This window comes from Diuraphis noxia, unplaced genomic scaffold (assembly GCF_037042655.1).
Source record: "Diuraphis noxia isolate RWA-SAM2 unplaced genomic scaffold, SU_Dnox_SAM2 contig0007, whole genome shotgun sequence".
In the NCBI taxonomy this organism is placed as follows: Eukaryota; Metazoa; Arthropoda; class Insecta; order Hemiptera; family Aphididae; genus Diuraphis; species Diuraphis noxia.
This window is the reverse complement of record NW_028301717.1, coordinates 694,853-713,504: the sequence shown is the minus strand read 5'-3', so window position 1 is coordinate 713,504 and position 18,652 is coordinate 694,853. Positions and strand designations below refer to the sequence as shown.

The 18,652-nt window shown below is 35.9% G+C and overlaps 2 protein-coding genes and 1 pseudogene across 2 annotated transcripts; all 3 read left to right on the top strand.

Annotated features, from left to right (window-relative positions):
* The first annotated feature begins 12,368 nt into the window (after positions 1-12,368).
* Positions 12,369-14,074, top strand: LOC149054338 (uncharacterized; annotated as a pseudogene).
* Positions 14,075-14,425: 351 nt separating this feature from the next.
* LOC149054337 (uncharacterized) lies at positions 14,426-16,774 on the top strand. The gene has a single exon (XM_089230383.1). The coding sequence runs from the start codon at positions 14,645-14,647 to the stop codon at positions 16,295-16,297; it is 1,653 nt and encodes a 550-aa protein (XP_089086509.1). The 5' UTR covers positions 14,426-14,644; the 3' UTR covers positions 16,298-16,774.
* LOC149054336 (uncharacterized) lies at positions 16,297-16,887 on the top strand. Its single transcript, XM_089230281.1, has one exon. It carries the CDS (start codon positions 16,297-16,299, stop codon positions 16,885-16,887), a length of 591 nt encoding a protein of 196 aa, XP_089086407.1.
* Positions 16,888-18,652: the final 1,765 nt, after the last annotated feature.

Here is an 18,652-nt window from a genome sequence, read left to right as displayed (position 1 = left end):
CAAGATTTAAATAACTAAAAAATAGCTTTACAACTAACAGTAAATGGGTGCCAATATGTCAACGGAAGTTTACGAGAAACAACTTTTAAAGCGTTAACAAGTTAAAATCTCAGAAAATTACAATCTGTAATCAAGAGAAGAGTTTCTTTCGATTTTAAATTTTGGTAAATTAATTAATTCGATTGTATCGAAACTGCACTTTACCATAATAGGAATATTCTATTAGGCCAAGTATAATTGTATAGTATGGGTTATGCATTTGTGTAATGCGCCTAGAGTTGTTGGTCGTGTACAATTTTCATAGGTACTTATTATTTACTCAAGTGATTGTTCGATTTGTGTAGTTTTTACTTTGCCAGTAAAATATAAAAAATTGAATAAAGTGCTGCGTATAATTTTCATATTGTTATTATTCAAATATGTTAAATCGTGACTCAAATTAAGTTTACTATAAACTGAGTATTAAAATTACTTTATCGAAAAGTAGGTTGCTACCGACTTGTACAATTGTCTTAAATATAATTTAATAGGCATATCCTTGATCCAATATGTAAGAAATTATAAGCTGTAATAAGTTTTTATTCGAAGATCAATAGCGTGTTTTTGCCACTGTCACTACTAATAAATATACATTTCGTGAAACATTAATTGAAATCCAAACTATTTGAAAATTTACTGTTCGAAAAGTCTTTGTCAATTGATTTCGATGGAAAATACGATTTTCTAGTACATCAAAAACGCATTTGTAAAGAGCGTACAAATAATCGACTAAAGTCGATTTCTTTTAAATTCGTTCCCAAAATGTTTAAAAATTTTAATTTGTTCATTACTTTTTAAAATTAAAAATAACCTTAGATCACCGTATTACTATTTTATTCAATACTATCGACAAATGTTTAAATTTCTATAACTACTAAACGAATTACCGGAATCGTAAAGATATGCATGATCGATTCAGAAAATAAAATATATTTATATAATATGTTACGGGCTAAGCAAGATGTCTGTGTATTATGTAAAAATGCCCAAATACTTTAGGCTGTGTAATAATCATAATTCTATCAATAAATAAGTCAATATGTTGTCCGGGCGACGTACTACATTGGTCTAACAAACCGTATACTCTACGCTGATTCAAGTGGACAAATAAATTAAATATAGGAAGCTTCATAAATTTGTATCTAAACGCATCATCACAATATCACTACATTACAATATTTAGATATTTTATTCGTACTGGACAACGCGACTGCTGCTGATAATACGAATCGATCCGTAATCTTAACAATGAATTGATCACAAATTATATTGCACGAACATAATGGATATCTAAATTATTTTTCCTTTGATTGATAAAAAAATCAAGTAGTGGAGTAAAATATTAAATTTAAAAATTTAAAAATATATTATTTCATATTATTTTATCTAAAGATGATTTACTCGTTTATAACTTCTAGGTAAAATACTGATAGCAAAATTTCTCATAAGTTTTTCTATTCTTATCGAAAAAGAAAATCACCGTGAATTAAGGATATTAATTGTCATGAAATATTTCGATTGAATTCATTTTTTTTTTTCAATTATTTATATTGATTTTTCTTATAAAAATTTGCAATGCCGGACACATTGTCCGTACTCGAAATCGTTTACTTACAGTATCACATACAATTTAATTTAAATTTAACTCATCATCCATTACAAGATTTAAATAACTAAAAAATAGCTTTACAACTAACAGTAAATGGGTGCCAATATGTCAACGGAAGTTTACGAGAAACAACTTTTAAAGCGTTAACAAGTTAAAATCTCAGAAAATTACTCTCTCTCTTTCACTTTACCATAATAGGAATATTCTATTAGGCCAAGTATAATTGTATAGTATGGGTTATGCATTTGTGTAATGCGCCTAGAGTTGTTGGTCGTGTACAATTTTCATAGGTACTTATTATTTACTCAAGTGATTGTTCGATTTGTGTAGTTTTTACTTTGCCAGTAAAATATAAAAAATTGAATAAAGTGCTGCGTATAATTTTCATATTGTTATTATTCAAATATGTTAAATCGTGACTCAAATTAAGTTTACTATAAACTGAGTATTAAAATTACTTTATCGAAAAGTAGGTTGCTACCGACTTGTACAATTGTCTTAAATATAATTTAATAGGCATATCCTTGATCCAATATGTAAGAAATTATAAGCTGTAATAAGTTTTTATTCGAAGATCAATAGCGTGTTTTTGCCACTGTCACCATTTATAAATATACATTTCGTGAAACATTAATTGAAATCCAAACTATTTGAAAATTTACTGTTTGAAATGTCTTTGTCAATTGATTTCGATGGCGAAATACGATTTTCTAGTACATCAAAAACGCATTTGTAAAGAGCGTACAAATAATCGACTAAAGTCTATTCGTACTGGACAACGCGACTGCTGCTGATAATACGAATCGATCCGTTATCTTAACAATGAATTGATCACAATATATATTGCACGAACATAATGGATATCTAAATTAATTTTCCTTTGATTGATAAAAAAAATCATGTAGTGGAGTAACACCGCCCGACCAAAAAAAAGGAATTTTTTATATTTTTATATAACTTTCATTTAGCATGAATTTGCACGACTATTGCCGAAATTCGCACGATCGTCACTTCTGTGCGAAATCGTTTCCAATATTTTGGCCGTTTCCCTAGCACCACGCCAAAATTAAAATTTTTCAAATTTCTAAATTTGAACCACACCATCATTTAGCATCCTTTTAGTATGGATTTGCACGACTATCGCCGAAATTCGCACGATCTTCACTTCCGTGCTAAATCGTTTCCAATAATTTGGGCGTTTCGCCAGCACCTCCACAGAGTGAAAATCTTTAAATTTCTGAAATTGAACCACACCATCATTTAGCACGCATTTAGCACGCATTTAGCATGAATTTGCACGACTATCGCCGAAATTCATGCTAAATGTGTGCTAAATTAAGGTTATATAAAAGGTTATATTTTATTCCTTTTTTTTTGGTCGGGCGGTGTTGGCGAAATGTTTCACCAGCACTGCCCGTTATTTTTTACGATTCCGGAGACACCGATGTCGTGCAAATTGCAAAATTAGTCATGCAATTTCATGCTAATTTCGTGCTAATTTTTGATGAAATATAAATATAAATATAAATTTTTTAATGGGAGGTGCTGGTGCAACGTACGTAGAATATTTATATTAGAAGGCTAATGCCCTTAGTTGTCGAAGCCTCAACCCATAATAATAATCATTCCCAATTCGTCGATTAAGCTGAGTATACATGTGTTTTTCATAGTAATACTCTTACGTATTTGTTTTTTTTTATCACTGTGATTTGAATTTGTTTTTAATTAATACAATATTAGTTTTGATAATATTAATAGTTCCTTTTAATATTAATATTAAAATTGTAATTATTAAACATGATTGGACGAAAATGTAGTGTTCCGCCTACAATTGTAGTTGATGCTATTATGTATTTTAAAGATAGTGGGGTTAACATAGACGAAAATGGTGACATGAGTGAGTTGCAAGACAATAATATACTTTTTTATTGAGTGTATAATAATTATGCCACTAATTTCGAAAATGTTTGTTAATTTTTCATCAATCGTAACTAGAACACCTCTCTGTGGTAAATCAGTAACCTTACTTTACATAACGACCATTATATCTGCACTATACCAACTCAGACCCTTATTCATTATTCTAATTTCCACGTACACACTCACAATCACCCTAACCCTAATTTCTAATCAATTTTAAATTATTATGTTATTATTCGTATATTATTTTTTAGATTCTGAACGAAGTGATGAATGTGTTGATTTTACTATGATGTGTGTGTGTGTGTTTTTTTTTTTTGTGCCTGTGTACAGCATAACTAGTCGAAATAATACTTCGATTTCAAACTTAGGGGGTGGTTTCCGATGTAAAAGTGAATATCCTTGGTGCTTTATAGAGGTCAAAAATAAACATTTTCCAACAGTTTTCAAATAATTGAGAAAAACAAAACAAAAATGACAGAAAAACGGGAATTTTTACGCAAAACCAGTTTTCGACCAAATTGATTTTTTTTATATGGTTACAATTAAAAAACTAATCACTGTAAATACTTGAAATTTTCACCAAATGTTTATGTTAATGTTATCTATTTACAGTTTAATTTTCAAAATGTTTTGACTTTTTTGAGTTATTTATAGACCACTGAAATTTTCAATTTTTTTGAGAATTTTTTTTAAAGTGTCGCCGCTGTCGGTAAAAAAATGTTGGACGACCGAAAAATCTTGAAAATTTAATACAAGGTTCCTCATGAGTTGTTCTTATTGTAGCTAAAAAAAATTAAAAATCGTAAGTCACAATTTTTTTTAATAAGCGTTTAATAGTTCAAAATTTTACGAAATCTGTCGAAAACGCGAAAATTTGCAAGTAATTTTAGAGTTGAAAAATCATAAAATGTTTTTCGTTTATAACTAAGGATTAAAAATACAACACTAAGTTTTCCATAAGTTTTCCTTCAAGTAGCTATAGGGAAAACTTGAAAACGTACGTTTGGCCAGCCCCCCAAGTGAAAATCTATAAACAAACTATACACATATTTAGCACGTGATTCGCACGAATTCGCACGCCTAATTTGAAAATTCACACGACCCAACGTTGCGCCAGCCCGGCTCATCAAATTTTGGATTTAACCGTTAACCCAATATCATGCAAATTCTAATTTTAGTCATGCTAATTCATGCTAATTACATGCTAATTATTGGTGCAAAAATTTTCCAATATTTCGAAATGGGCCGTGCTGGCGCAACGTACGTAAATATTCTGGTACGAAAAAAGTACAAAAATCGAAAATTCGCAAAAGTTTTAGTTGTATGCAAGAGACTTATACAGTATTACAATTCACACAATGAACATCTTAATATGTTATTGTAATACACAGTACTTTAATAAAATAAAAAAATCACTTGTGTTTAAAAATTATTTCTAAATATATTTATAACACAGAAAGATATATTATAGGTACTTAGGTACATATTACAGTATCTTTATAGGTATGTATAATGATTTATTTACATTATTTATTCAAGAAATGTATTTTTGTATGGTCCTTTATTTAAGTTTGATAATTTAACCTGTACATAGGCGTGCACAGACATAGCTTGCAGGTGGTCCATTTCTATTTTACAATTAATCACTATATTCGCTACTATTTTTGCCACCATCCAAAATGTTTTCCTATCCACAATAATAGAAATGCTTGGCATGGTCTATAAATGCAGATGTACCTAGCAAGCCTATAGATACCTTTTATCAGTGGCGGCCATCCTATACCTCAAGTGTATCGACGGATACACATAATTTTGGAGTGAGTGAGTAGGTGATTACTGCTTAACATATTATAGGTATTATATTATAATACAGTGTAAATAGCAAATAGTATACATAATTATCTTGCTGTATTGCTCTAATTAACCATGGTTTCAGTAGTAATAATGCAGTCACGAAACATGCAACATGCACTGACGCTTGGGGAATAGTCATGGTGATACGTTCTATTAGAATTTAGAATATATAGGTGTATAAATGTATAATAAATTATTATTACCTAATAATACATTAATATGTATGTGTGTAAGGAAAGGTGGGTGGGTGGGTGTCCGCAGATTTTATTAGTTTGGATACACATGGTAAATTTACTGTAGCCGCCTCTGCCTTTTATTATAATATGTTCATGCCTATTGCCTATGATAATTGATAACTATTAAGAAAACAAATTTTAGATATAACTTTTGATTGATTTATTACAAAAGATATACTAAGAGTAACATACTTGAATAAAAAAATAGTTTTCAAGTTTCAGCAGGTGGTGTATTTACATACCCTGCACCACCCGTGCACACGCATATAGAGCATAAGAGAATAATAATGAATAACAAATTAACAATCTTATATTATGCTTACCTGTTTAAAGCCATTTAACATATAAATCCAATACAAATTACATAAATATAAAGTTTAATTCTATTACTTTTTTTCTTGCTATATTAAAAAAAACATAATCTAAATACCATTGTAATGTATGATCAAGAAGTTATAAATAAAACTATTTGATGCCATTATATTAAACTCATATGAAACTACTATGTGGACATTAATTAATCATTTTCGATTTATAATTAACCAATTTATGAATAATATAATATTAAACAAAATAAAAATTTAAATACTATTCCATTTGGCGGCCAGCAATACTATAATTTGTTATTTATTCCAAGCCAAACAGATATGACACATTTCTTCCATGATACTGATATAAACCGTTTTTATTACGAGCGTCTGGAGACAGACGATTGGATCTGCGCCGGGACGCGAAATTTTAAAACATGTCACGGCGCATTTACCATCCGACTATCTTATCACATACAAGATATATGATAACAAGTTGACATTGATAACAAATTTGAATTTTGTTAATTACAGTGCTAAACTGCTAATTATTGTTAATTAATAATTTTATTTTCCCTTTACAATTATTAGTTATTACAATACAATTAATAATAACAATATATTAATATTATATCAATCACTTAATAATTAATATATATTATATAGGTAAAAATTAAAAAAAAATTCTATATAAATACGGGGTGCTATTTATAAACTATTCACTATTATTTAATTATTTAATATCACGATTACACGATTGTGTAATAGGTACAAATGAGTATATTTTAAGTGCTGTTCTACTATTATTCATTATTATTTATTTGATTTTGGTCTTTAGTCATTATAGACAATTAGACATTGGTAGTTTAGTCAGTTTAGTGTCAGTCCGTAGTACTCTGTCAGTCATGGCTAAATAATATTATAGCAATTAAAGCATTTAAAAGTAAGTAAAACCTATAATAATTTATAATAATATTCAAAATATAACAGTTATTTAAGGGATTGAATTAACAAAATACTTTTACACATATTATTATAAAAATGTTAAAATAATATAAAGGTAAATATAAATATATTTTTTTTATATAAATAGTAAAATTTAAAGCTAGTTATTACATATTAATTACAGTCACAGTAATTTAATGCTATAGATTAAATTAGCACAAACCAAAAAAATTACTTGCAAATTTTCGTGATTTTGACATAGTTCGTAAAAAAGGTTAGGTTTAAAAATTTAAAAATAAAATAATAAAATACAATAATTGTTAGATATAAAAAAATAATGGTATATAAATATTAAATATAAGTTAGTGACCTAGTGTGTCAATACATGTAATTTGGCATATAAGTAAAAAGCTTAGTTTAATATTATAATATTTCAAAAATTCAGTATAATAATATAATATGTAAAAAATTTAGTATAATAATATAAGCAATGTGTCAATACGTTTTGTCAAAAATAAATAATAGGTATAATGGGTACTAATTATTTAGCACTATGTGTCGCTCCTAATCTTTTGTTTTGCTCAACACAATAAGATAAATTGTGTGGCATTTTTGGTTTTGGGGTATGTGGCAGAACACTAGAATTAGGTTGGCTCCCATAACTGTGTTCTGGAATGCGTTTCCACTTAGGAACCCTTCCTGCAGCTAAATTTTTTCTTCCTTTAATTTCAGTTGTACGTCTGGATCTTGCTGTAGGTTGTGTACCAATGTGCTTGTTTCCAACCAATTTAAGTTTCTTGGAAGTTGGATCAAGACCAGAATATTTACCAAATGTCATCATAACTGTTAGTAGACTAGCATGTGTCTTTACATTTTTCTTAAATGAATTACTCATTGCTTTAATTCCAGGTGTAAAGTAAGTTTCATCTGATTTTATTACGTCTCTCATTTTTTGTACCATCTCATCAAACATTTGTAGACCATTACTAGCAGTTTCACTTTCATTGTTTTCCATGTTGTCATTTTCTTCCATTGTATAATTTCTTCCATTGTAATATTTTGTTTTATTTCGTTTTCAGTATTTACTGATATGGATTGAGGTTGCTTTAGAATTGAACCATACCACCCATTTTCAATTTCTGAGCTTCCAGTGGCAATTATATGTAATGTTTTTCTGGTGTCTTCATTAGTAGGTAAACAAAGCGTAAGATCAACATTTAAGCTTGATGCAACAAATATCTGATGTTTGCAAGATTTACCAGTACAACCTTCTGGACATGAACAAATCCCTAAATCCAGGTCTATATGGTAGAGTGTATTTTTATAATTATTTTTAACTTCATATATTGATCCCAAATCTTTAAATTCTAAATGCTCTTTTTGTGATTCAGTTAATAAAAATTTTTTTTTTAAATATTGTGCAGGGCGATTAGCTGCAATATCTAATAACTTCATTTTATAAAATGCATCAAGATCATTAACGATAAAAAAAAAATAACTGTACAGGAGAATATGCTTTTGTTCTGTCAATTATTGTATCTTTTACAATCTTAACTCCTGCTTCACAGATGTTGTTTGTATTCTGTCCACGTGTAATCAATGACTGTCTTAAGCAAAGTGCCCACTCATTAAGTCGCTGAAATAAACCTACTACATAACTCTCAAACCTAGAATATTGTTTTGTCAAGTCATCGTTCATAACTTCATGGTAAAACATTTCTAATTCTACAAAAGTTTTTGAATACAACATTTTTTTAATTTTTTTATAAAGAATTTGACGATGCTGTAATATTATACCATGATGAGAGTCCCATAAGTACCGCCAAGCTGCCTGTAATTAGAGAAGACGTTTAGATTAATATTTTAGAATTAAAGTTCTTAGATCTTTAACTTTGATAATGGTTGAAGCGAATGGTATACATGAGAAAAAACTAAAAATAATAATTGTTATGTCATATTATATTTTATATCCCTACCTGTAATACGTGAAATATGCACAATAGTAGAGTTGATTGAGGAAAAGCTTCACGTAGTGCATTTCTCTCTGCAGCTGAATCGTCAGACATAAAAATTTTTGGTCCATTTATTCCCCTTCCACCTAATGCATGTTGTGAGAGCAACTTTTTCCATAATTCCAATCCTAATGAAATAATCCTTGATGATTCACTGGTCAATATTAATGTACAAATTAAAAGTCCACCAGCACAACTATTTGTATAAATTAGGAAAATTTTGCACCCATATCGATCAACATTTCCAGAAGCATCAATAAATAATATTTCTCCACTTTCATGTACACCGGAACTTATTCGTTCCATGAGTGGACTTGCAATAACAATAGCAAAGTTTCCATCCTCAAGGGTCTCCATCAGAGCACAAGTAGAACTACATTCATCATTATATTGATTTACTGCATTTCTCAGCGAGTCTATCATTGATTCACCATGTGATGCACCAAAATGTAGATTAAAAGTCTTGTAATATAGATTATAAACCCATTCTGGATTTGGAAGTTCTCCACGGTCACCAGCATAAACGTAATAATTATTTCCTTTTTCAATACGTAAATGTGTTTTGAAAGAAAATAGAGCTTTTGCCGATGTTTTACCCTCTTTAAAGAAATTTAAAAATGTAGCTTTTACTTCTTCTGATGGTTTTCTATATTTCAAAACATCAGCTCTCATAATTTCATGGTTATGTATGAATTTAAAATCAACAATTGCTTTGGTATTTTCAACTACCATATTTTCATTATCTCCTCCACTTTAAAATAATAATAATAAAATTTAAAATAATTTAATATTTAAAATAAAATTTAAAATAATGTTCTAAATGGTACAATATAATACATAAATTAATAGTTTTGTTTTACATTAATTAAAATGTTTAGGACAGGGTGTTGCAGTTTTCTTTGGCCTTGTGTTATGATGACAGCGATACCTTTTCTAAAAGAGTTTTACAAATATTGTTATTTAATTAGTTTTAGCTTTTATAATTTATAAATAAAAATAATGTAAAATAATAAATATTTATATTAATATTAATAAATAACTAAGAATTAGGTACCCTTTGACATAGTAATAATGAATTACCTTAAACAGAACACTTGGTAATTCAGATTTTCTTACATTGGTCACTAAATAAGTTGTTTTGCTTTTTTGATTAAATTGCAATATCCATGATGAAATTTCATCATACTTAAAATTATATATTTCAAATCTAACAATAAATTGCCCATTTTCTAAAAACTTAGTTTCGTCAACATGATAATTATAACCTTCCGGTAATATGCTCTGTAAATCAAAACTAATTTTATTAATTTTCTTGATAATAGTCTTTGATCATATGTGTACGGAATGTTAAAAAATTTAAAACGTGGGCATTTTTAATTAAACACTGAGTAAATTAGATACCTGTAAATACTCATTATTGTTGAATGACTGGGTGATGGTATTTTTATCGGGAATTGTTGTTTTTACCTGTATTTTAATAATTATTTTTTTGTATTAAAGTTATTAAGCAGTTATAATTATATTTAATAATTTGTAAGTACTTCATTATTAAAATGTTCTGATTCTTTATTGTTATGAATTGTCCGTATATGTCTCAACATATCTTTTCTTTGACCAAAATGCTTTTCGCATAACTCACACTTGACATTTTTCTTTTGGCTTATGCTATCATCGACTATGCCATGCTTTCCTTCTAAATGTATTTTTAAAGCATGTTTGTACTTATATGTTGTGTTACAAATAGTACATTTAAAAATCTGAAATACAAGTGATCAAACATTTTGTCCATTGAATATGTGTCAAACAGACACTTAGAAATTTAAATAGTAGTGTTTCATACACAAATTTAATTTATACATTCTAACCAGGTTACTATTGTCCAACAATCCACCATGTAACACAACAACATCAATTGTTTTTGACTTATTTATTTATGAACACAGAATAGGAAAGAAAAGAAATAATAGGTACAAATTTTACTTGATACATAACATACAAATTACAAATTTACAAATATAATTTATTTTGTACATAGGATATGATAAAATCAATCACATTAACATACAAATTAGGGAACTCTAGTCCAATGAAACTAAAATACAATGTACAATTCATGATTAACATAAACATTAAATGGTAAGGTTATAATATCAGTTGCAAATAAATAAATATTGCTATTTTCCTATTGTGAATCACATTACATAGTTTTAGTATTGGTTATGTATATTTGGAACTATACTTAAAGCTTATAATTGTTATTAATTTATTGTTGATTGAGCTATTGCCTATACCTAATTATATTAAACAAATAATTTATTCCACATACACTCTTACGTCTTGCACTCTTTTGATATATGCTATAATTGAATGTTGTTAGAAAACATAATGTTGAAGGTAAGATATGAGAATGTTGTGCAGTCTCTACATCAATATGCATATGAGTAAAATGCACACTTAAATACAGCCATACAGGGCACTATAAATATTAAAAAACAAAAACGTACTAATGTTAGTGACAAACCACCAAAATGTTGACATGTAAAATTTGTGCTAACTATTTGCAATAACTGTTATAAATAAATATTATACATATTAATTATGTTACGACAGGTACCTTAGAATTTAAACCTTCCATTCTTAATTGAAATTAATAGGTTAATGATAAAAATAATTAGCACTGTAATTAACAAAATTCAAATTTGTTATCAATGTCAACTTGTTATCATATATCTTGTATGTGATAAGATAGTCGGATGGTAAATGCGCGGTGACATGTTTTAAAATTTCGCCGCCGGGACAAATCCCAACGTTCCTAGTGCTTACCGCGCATGCGTCAGGACTTAGCATTTTGACAACATAATTTCTTATCAATGAATTCTATGCTTATCATAGTCGTGAAGGTCACTATTCTTATTGGTCTATATTTCCCGCGCAATATTTGAAATATTAAATATTCTGTCATGTATATATAATATATATGTTAACTAATAATGTAGTCAGTAGCTTTTTTATAAAGCAAGTATAAAAATTGGATGTGTTTGCCCATCACGTATACGCTTACATAAAAAAGAAATTAATATAGAAGTACAATACCACAGAACTCATCTATGGCACGTCAATGAAATAGGAAAACTGAGATTGCATAAAAATGACATATCCCAATTAGCAGGTTTCCTAAATAATTTACATAAATATAAATTTACATTATCATAGCATACTTACGTTTTACATTGTAACACTACTTTTAGGTAAATTATCCATGGGTGTACCAGTACAGAGGATATTAAATGATGTCCGTGATTCTGCAACTGGAAAAGAAATACAACGCATACATCTATTAGAGAAAAAAGATTTACATAATATCAGAAGAGACTTCAATATAACTTATTCTATAAAACATCATGAAAATGATGCTGTAAGTGTTAAATTATGGGTAGACCGAATGAAAAGTAAAGATGATCATAGTCCAATTTTATACTTTAAACCGCAAGGAGAAATAGATCTCAATGTTAAACATTTTACAGAAAATGATTTTTGTTTGAATATAATGACACAATATCAATCAGAAATGCTTGTTCAATTTGGCCATGATAAAATATGTATTGATGGTACCCATGGCTTCTTAAACACCTATAATTTTCAACTATACACAATTGTTGTCATTGATGAATATGGAAATGGATATCCAGTTGCTTTCTGCTTTTCCAATAAATCAGATACTATAACATATAAACATTTCTTTCAACATATTAAAAATGTTGTTGGTAAAATAAATGCATATATTTTTATGTCTGATGACGAACAAGCATTTTATAATGCTTGGAGTGGCGTGATGGGGCCAGTTCAAAAGCAGTTATTATGCACATGGCATGTTTTAAGAAATTGGTTTAAAAATTTATGTAAAATACGTAACAATGAAAAAAAAATCTTGTTTATAAAACCATAAAAACATTATTGCATGAGACTGATGAAGGAGCATTTTATGTTGAATTATCTCAAGTAACATCACAACTCTTAAATGATCCAGATACAGTTGAATTTGGTAAATATTTTGTGAACAATTATTCAACAAGAGTTGAAAAATGGGCTTATTTCAACAGAAAACATTGTGGAATAAACACTAATATGTATTTAGAAGCATTACACAAAATTATTAAACATTCTTACCTTGACGGAAAACAGTGTAAGCGACTGGACTTGGCTATTGATGCTTTAATGTCATTAGTACGTGACAAGAGTTTTGAAAGGATGATCAAAATGTCCAAACAAAAAAGATCTTCAAAGTTAATACAAATTATTGCAAGTCACAATAAAAGTACTAATATATTATCAAGTATGATTAAAAATGTTGAAGACTTCTGGATAGTTACATCTGTAAAATGTACAACTATTACGTAGGTACAAAGTAGAGAAAACAGTTGCGACTTGTCATAATTGTGTATTATGTTATAATGTATGCAAAATTTGTATTCATACATATAAATGTACTTGTAAGGACAATGTTATATATTTAAATATTTGTAAACACATTCATGCATGCGCTAGGGAAAATAAATCAATATCAAATGATACATCAATAACTTCTCGAATAGTGTTTGAAAATAATTTAGCTATAGATAATCAATTAAAACCTTTTGAACCAAAGAAAGAATCAGAAAAAAGTCTCCAAATAAGAAGCAAAATGGAAATGATGATTGGTATGTATAATAGATCTAACTTACCGGAAGATGATGAAAATAGCGTTATGAAATATTGTAATAAAATATTAACTTTACTTTCCAAAAATGAAGACACAAATTTTAAAAAAACTGATATTAATAATAAAAGAAAAATTGAATCCCAAGTACGTTTTAAGAACAGTAAAAAATTAAAAACTTCCGAATATATAAATATGAGTTCAGCAGAAGAAAATATTATCAGAACATCTTTACTAGGTAAAAATAATGATGTATTAATTGTAAGTGAAGATAAATTTAATCATACTTACTTATAGTTTTAACAAATTAAAATATTGACCAATGACAATTGTTTATTAATTATTATTATAAGGTTATTTATAAGATTATTTATATTATATTTTATATAATTTTTTTTTTGTATTTTTGTGTGTTATTGTCATAGAATATGTCTATGGTTATTGTACAATGACTACATTGATTTTTATTATTATTTATTAACGAAATACGAAACGAATGTCGAATATTGATTATTGTGTAATGTTGTATTGTTCAATTATTGTTGTGTAATTAATAATTAATAATAATTAAGTCCTGACGCATGCGCGGTAATCACTTGGAACGTTGGGATTTGTCCCGGCGCAGATCCAATCGTGGAGGCAGCACCCTCGGAGCAGTTTCCCTTATCACATTACCATTATCACATAACCAACCAAGATACCGGTTACAATGTTTAATACAATTTCTTTGGTTAATACTTTATCAGTATAGTTAGGTTAGGTTAGGTTAAGTTAGGTTAGGTTCTCCCCCGACGGGACCCACCTTGACGCGGTGGGGGAGCTTGCGGGCCTTTAATTAGGTCTTACCAAGCGGTCCCAGCCTTACTTAGGCCCACACACAGAGCCTGACCTTAACTGGTCGGGCAGGTCTTGTCCACCTGCAAGCGCCTGCAAACGGACATAGGTGAAGGTAACACCGAAATAAAATCCCCCTGGCGGCAGGGCTAAAACGCAAGGGAGAGGCACCCTTCAAAAAACTCTTTATGGAAGTACAACACGGAAATAATGCTACTGCTACAGGGGCCTCGGAAACCCCAGAGCCGGCGGTTGGGGGTACGTGTGCGCCCCAAAAGTCGTCATCAGTCACCAGCACGAAAAGCGTGGATGTGTCGAGACAGGCATCCACCGCCAACCACGGGGTTGGTAACACTACTGTTGATGCGGGTGTTAAGCAGGCCCGCACCGGCGACCGGAAAGTCGCTTCAGCTACTGCAATGGCTGCGTTGGAGAAGCAACTGAATCGGATCCGTGATGCCACCGCAGAACTGAGGAGCCTCATGGCTGCTCAAGAAAGTGGATTGGCGAAAGTGATTGAGCGCGCCGCTCAACTGGAGGTTGTGTCCGTAAAGACACACAGTCCACCAGTGAGCAATGCTATCAAGGAGATGGTAGAGGCGGTGAACGTCGTACAAAAGGGTCGGGAGGGCTTGTACAAGGCGTTCAAGAACGTAATTGTTCAAGTCCGACCAGGAAATTCCAGCCCCTCGACTATAAAGCCGGTCGACAAGGCTAACGCGGGTAGCCAGACTGACCCTCCTACCCCACCGACGAGACCACACGTCTCCGTAACAAAAGCGGATGCGTCGACGAACACCCCTCAAGGTTCAATGGGTACTGCCGAGCCAGGCAGGGGGCCCAGCGAACAGATGCCTTCTGTGGCTACCAAGCGGAAGAAAAAGAGGAAGAAGAAGGGACAGCACCTGCAGCAGCAACAGCAGCAGCAGCAGCAACAGCAGCGGTGGCAGCAGCAGCAGCAGCAGACGCAGCAGAAGAGTTCATCATGGAGCGAGGTGGTCAGGAGAAAGAAGAGGGTGCCCCTTGCAACCTGCACTTCTGCTCCACAGAATCGGAGCAAGGTGGCCGAGAAAATCACCTTGTTGCGTCGAAGGGCTCCAAAGACCTCGGCGGTAACGATAGACCGCCCAGCCGATGGTGGGTCTCTTGTGGCCATTATGAAGAGGGTGTCCGGGGCTATTAACCTCGGGGCCCTCGGAATTAGGGTCGTAACCACGAGGCGCACCAAGGCAGGAGGAATCCTCCTCGAGGTGGAGGGGGAGGAAAAGGCCAAGATCCTGGAACGTAAGATCAAGGATGTTGTGGGAACCGACGCCAGGACACGCAGGCCCGAACGGAAGACACCCGTTCTCCTCCTAGACGTCCCGGAGTGGGCGGAAACGGAGGACGTGGTGAGTGGGCTCGGCCAGGTAGGTGTCGTCTCCGCTGGCGACGTCTCTATCAGGAGGAATGGCGGCAGTCGCGGTGACCGCGTGGCAAGAATCGACCTCTCTCTCTGCGACACCATCGCTTTGGCTGAGGCCAAGGCGGTGGTGATAGGCTGGACCAGGTGCAGAGTGAGGCTGCTAGAGAAGAGGCAGCCAACCTGCTTCCGGTGCCAGCAGAAGGGTCACCTCGCCGCGGAATGCCACAACGAGGCCAAGCCCAGGGCCTGCTTCAATTGCGGGGCCCCGGACCACCTCGCTAGGAACTGCAGCAGCGGACCATCTGCGAGGAAGGAAGGAGCGGCGAAGAAGAAGAAGATGGAGGTGCCCAGGGAACAGCCCAGAACGGAGGAGCCACCGCGGGCGGTGGGCTGGCCCGCCTCTCCGGTTGCGTCGGGGTCCGGTCCTTCGCCGTGATGGAGTTAAGGTTTGTGCAAACTAACTTAAACCATTGCCGGGCAGCCCAGGACCTTCTGGGGGAGTTCGTGAGAACGGAGGACATCGCGGTGGCGCTGGTCAGTGAGCCGCAAGGTGGTGGACGAGCTGGCTGGCACTACGACACTACGGGTCGTGCTGCCGTGAGTGTCTTCCGCCCGGGACTCGCGCTCAGAGAGGTCGAATCGGGTGACGGGTTTGTAGCAGCTACCGTAGGAGGCGCGGTCCGAGTCTTCAGCTGTTACGCTTCCCCCGCCCTGTCCGTCGCTGAGTTCCAGGAATTTCTGGGTCGTCTCGAGTCCTCCGTTAGGCGGCATCGCAGCGCGGGAGTCGACCTCATCGTTGGGGGAGACTTCAACGCCCGATCAGCGTCCTGGGGGGACCGCCTGACGGAGGCGCGCGGTGATGACCTGTCAGCGCTCGCCGATTCTCTGGGACTGATCGTCCTGAACGAGGGGCGGGAACCGAAGTTTTTCGGGAGGGGGTTGGGGTCGTGCGTCGACGTGACCTTCGCCACCGAATCGGCTGCGAGGAAGATTCGGGGGTGGACCGTGCGTACGGACGTTGAGTGACCACCATCACTTGTGTTTCTCGTATCGCACCGGACGCACGCTCCCGGGCGTCCCCGGTGATCCCACGGCGGCGGTGGCTGGTGGTCGGCGGCATCCGGGTTGGCGAACATCCTGAATGGACGCTGATCTCCTGGCTGTGGCCGTACTCACCGCGGAATGGACGGGGGCGACTCTGCCCACGGTGGTTCCAGCCGCTTCTACGAACGCCGAGGCCGAAGCCGAGAGGCTCGTTGGCAGCGTGGTGGTGGCCTGTGACACGGCTCTTCCCCGAAGGAATCCTCATCCTCGGGGAAGACCACCAGTTTACTGGTGGAATGGCAGTGTCGCCGCGGCGTGGCTGAATGTGTCCGACGGAAGCGGCTGTGGATCAGGCAGCGGGGACGCGGTGTCGACGGAGACGGGTCCTTGGCTGACGTTGAGCGAGCCTACCGTGAGGCTCGAAGAGAGCTGAAGCACCGGGTTCGCGACGCGAAGACGAAGTGCTGGGCAGAGCTGGTCAAGACCATCGACACCGACCCCTGGGGAAAACCCTACAAGGTCGTCATGAAGAAGATCCGTGGGCCCCCGGCGACGGCGTCGATGGAACCGCAAACGGTTCGCGACATTGCCGCCGTCCTCTTCCCCCAAGGGGATAGAGACGGGGAGTCTGCTGACCTCGGGGGAGACTGGTTCGAGGACGTTGCGGAGTTCTCACTGGAGGAGGTTGGTGCGGCGGTCAGGCGCTTTGGGAGCCGCTGTAGTGCGCCGGGCCCGGATTGTATTCCAATCCGGGTCTGGAGCGTCAAGCATGCGGTGAGTCCCGGGCGTCTTCTCGGCGTGTTCAACCTCTGCCTGAGGGAAGGCGTCTTCCCTGGCCGGTGGAAGCGCGCTCGGCTAGCGCTTCTCGCCAAACCGGGGAAGCCGGGGGGGACGCCGTCTTCGTACCGTCCGCTGTGTCTCCTGGACGACGTCGGCAAGATCTTTGAGTTCCTGCTGGCGACCAGGATGAACAGCCACATGGCGGCCACCGGGGTCGGACTTTCTGAATGGCAGTTCGGTTTCCGCGGCGGCCTGTGCACGGACGACGCGTTGCGGCTGCTTCGCCGGCGGTTGAACTCCGCGGTGAACGCGCGCCGTTACGCTGTCGCCGTGAGTCTGGACATCCGGAACGCTTTCAACTCCGTCGGTTGGGTGGTGGTGCGTGCGGCGTTGGTACGTATGGGTTTCCCGGCGTACGTCCGACGGATCCTCGATTCGTACCTCCGCGACCGCGTCCTGCACGTGTGCGACGACCATGGGGGCGATCCGGTGACGGTCGCAGTCACGTGCGGAGTCCCGCAGGGCTCCGTGCTAGGACCGCTTCTGTGGAACGTCGCGTTCGACACCGTGTTCCGCTTGCCGCTGCCCGTTGGTACTACCATCATCGGGTACGCGGACGACACGCTAGTCGTGTCGGAGGGGAATACACTTTCGACCCTGCAGGACTGCGCGAACGAGGCTCTGGCCTTGGTCGCCGGGCACATCGGGGAATTGGGGCTTCAGCTGGCAGTCGACAAGACGGAAGCCGTGGTCTTCAAGGCCCAGTATGGCCCGGCCGACCAAGGACTGCGTATCGGGGATCAGGCCGTCCAGGTGTGCACGACTCACAAGTACTTGGGAATCGTGCACGAAGCGAAGGGGACTTGGTACGGTGCGCACTATCGCGCCGCGGCCGACAAGGCCAGACGCGTCATGGCGGCTCTGCGCGGCCTGATGCCGAACATTGGTGGCCCCCGCGAGAGCAGGA

Bases quoted from the DNA above. Each gene is read 5' to 3' on its own strand.
- LOC149054337 (XM_089230383.1), top strand. From the start codon at position 14,645: ATGGAAGTACAACACGGAAATAATGCTACTGCTACAGGGGCCTCGGAA.
- LOC149054336 (XM_089230281.1), top strand. From the start codon at position 16,297: ATGGAGTTAAGGTTTGTGCAAACTAACTTAAACCATTGCCGGGCAGCC.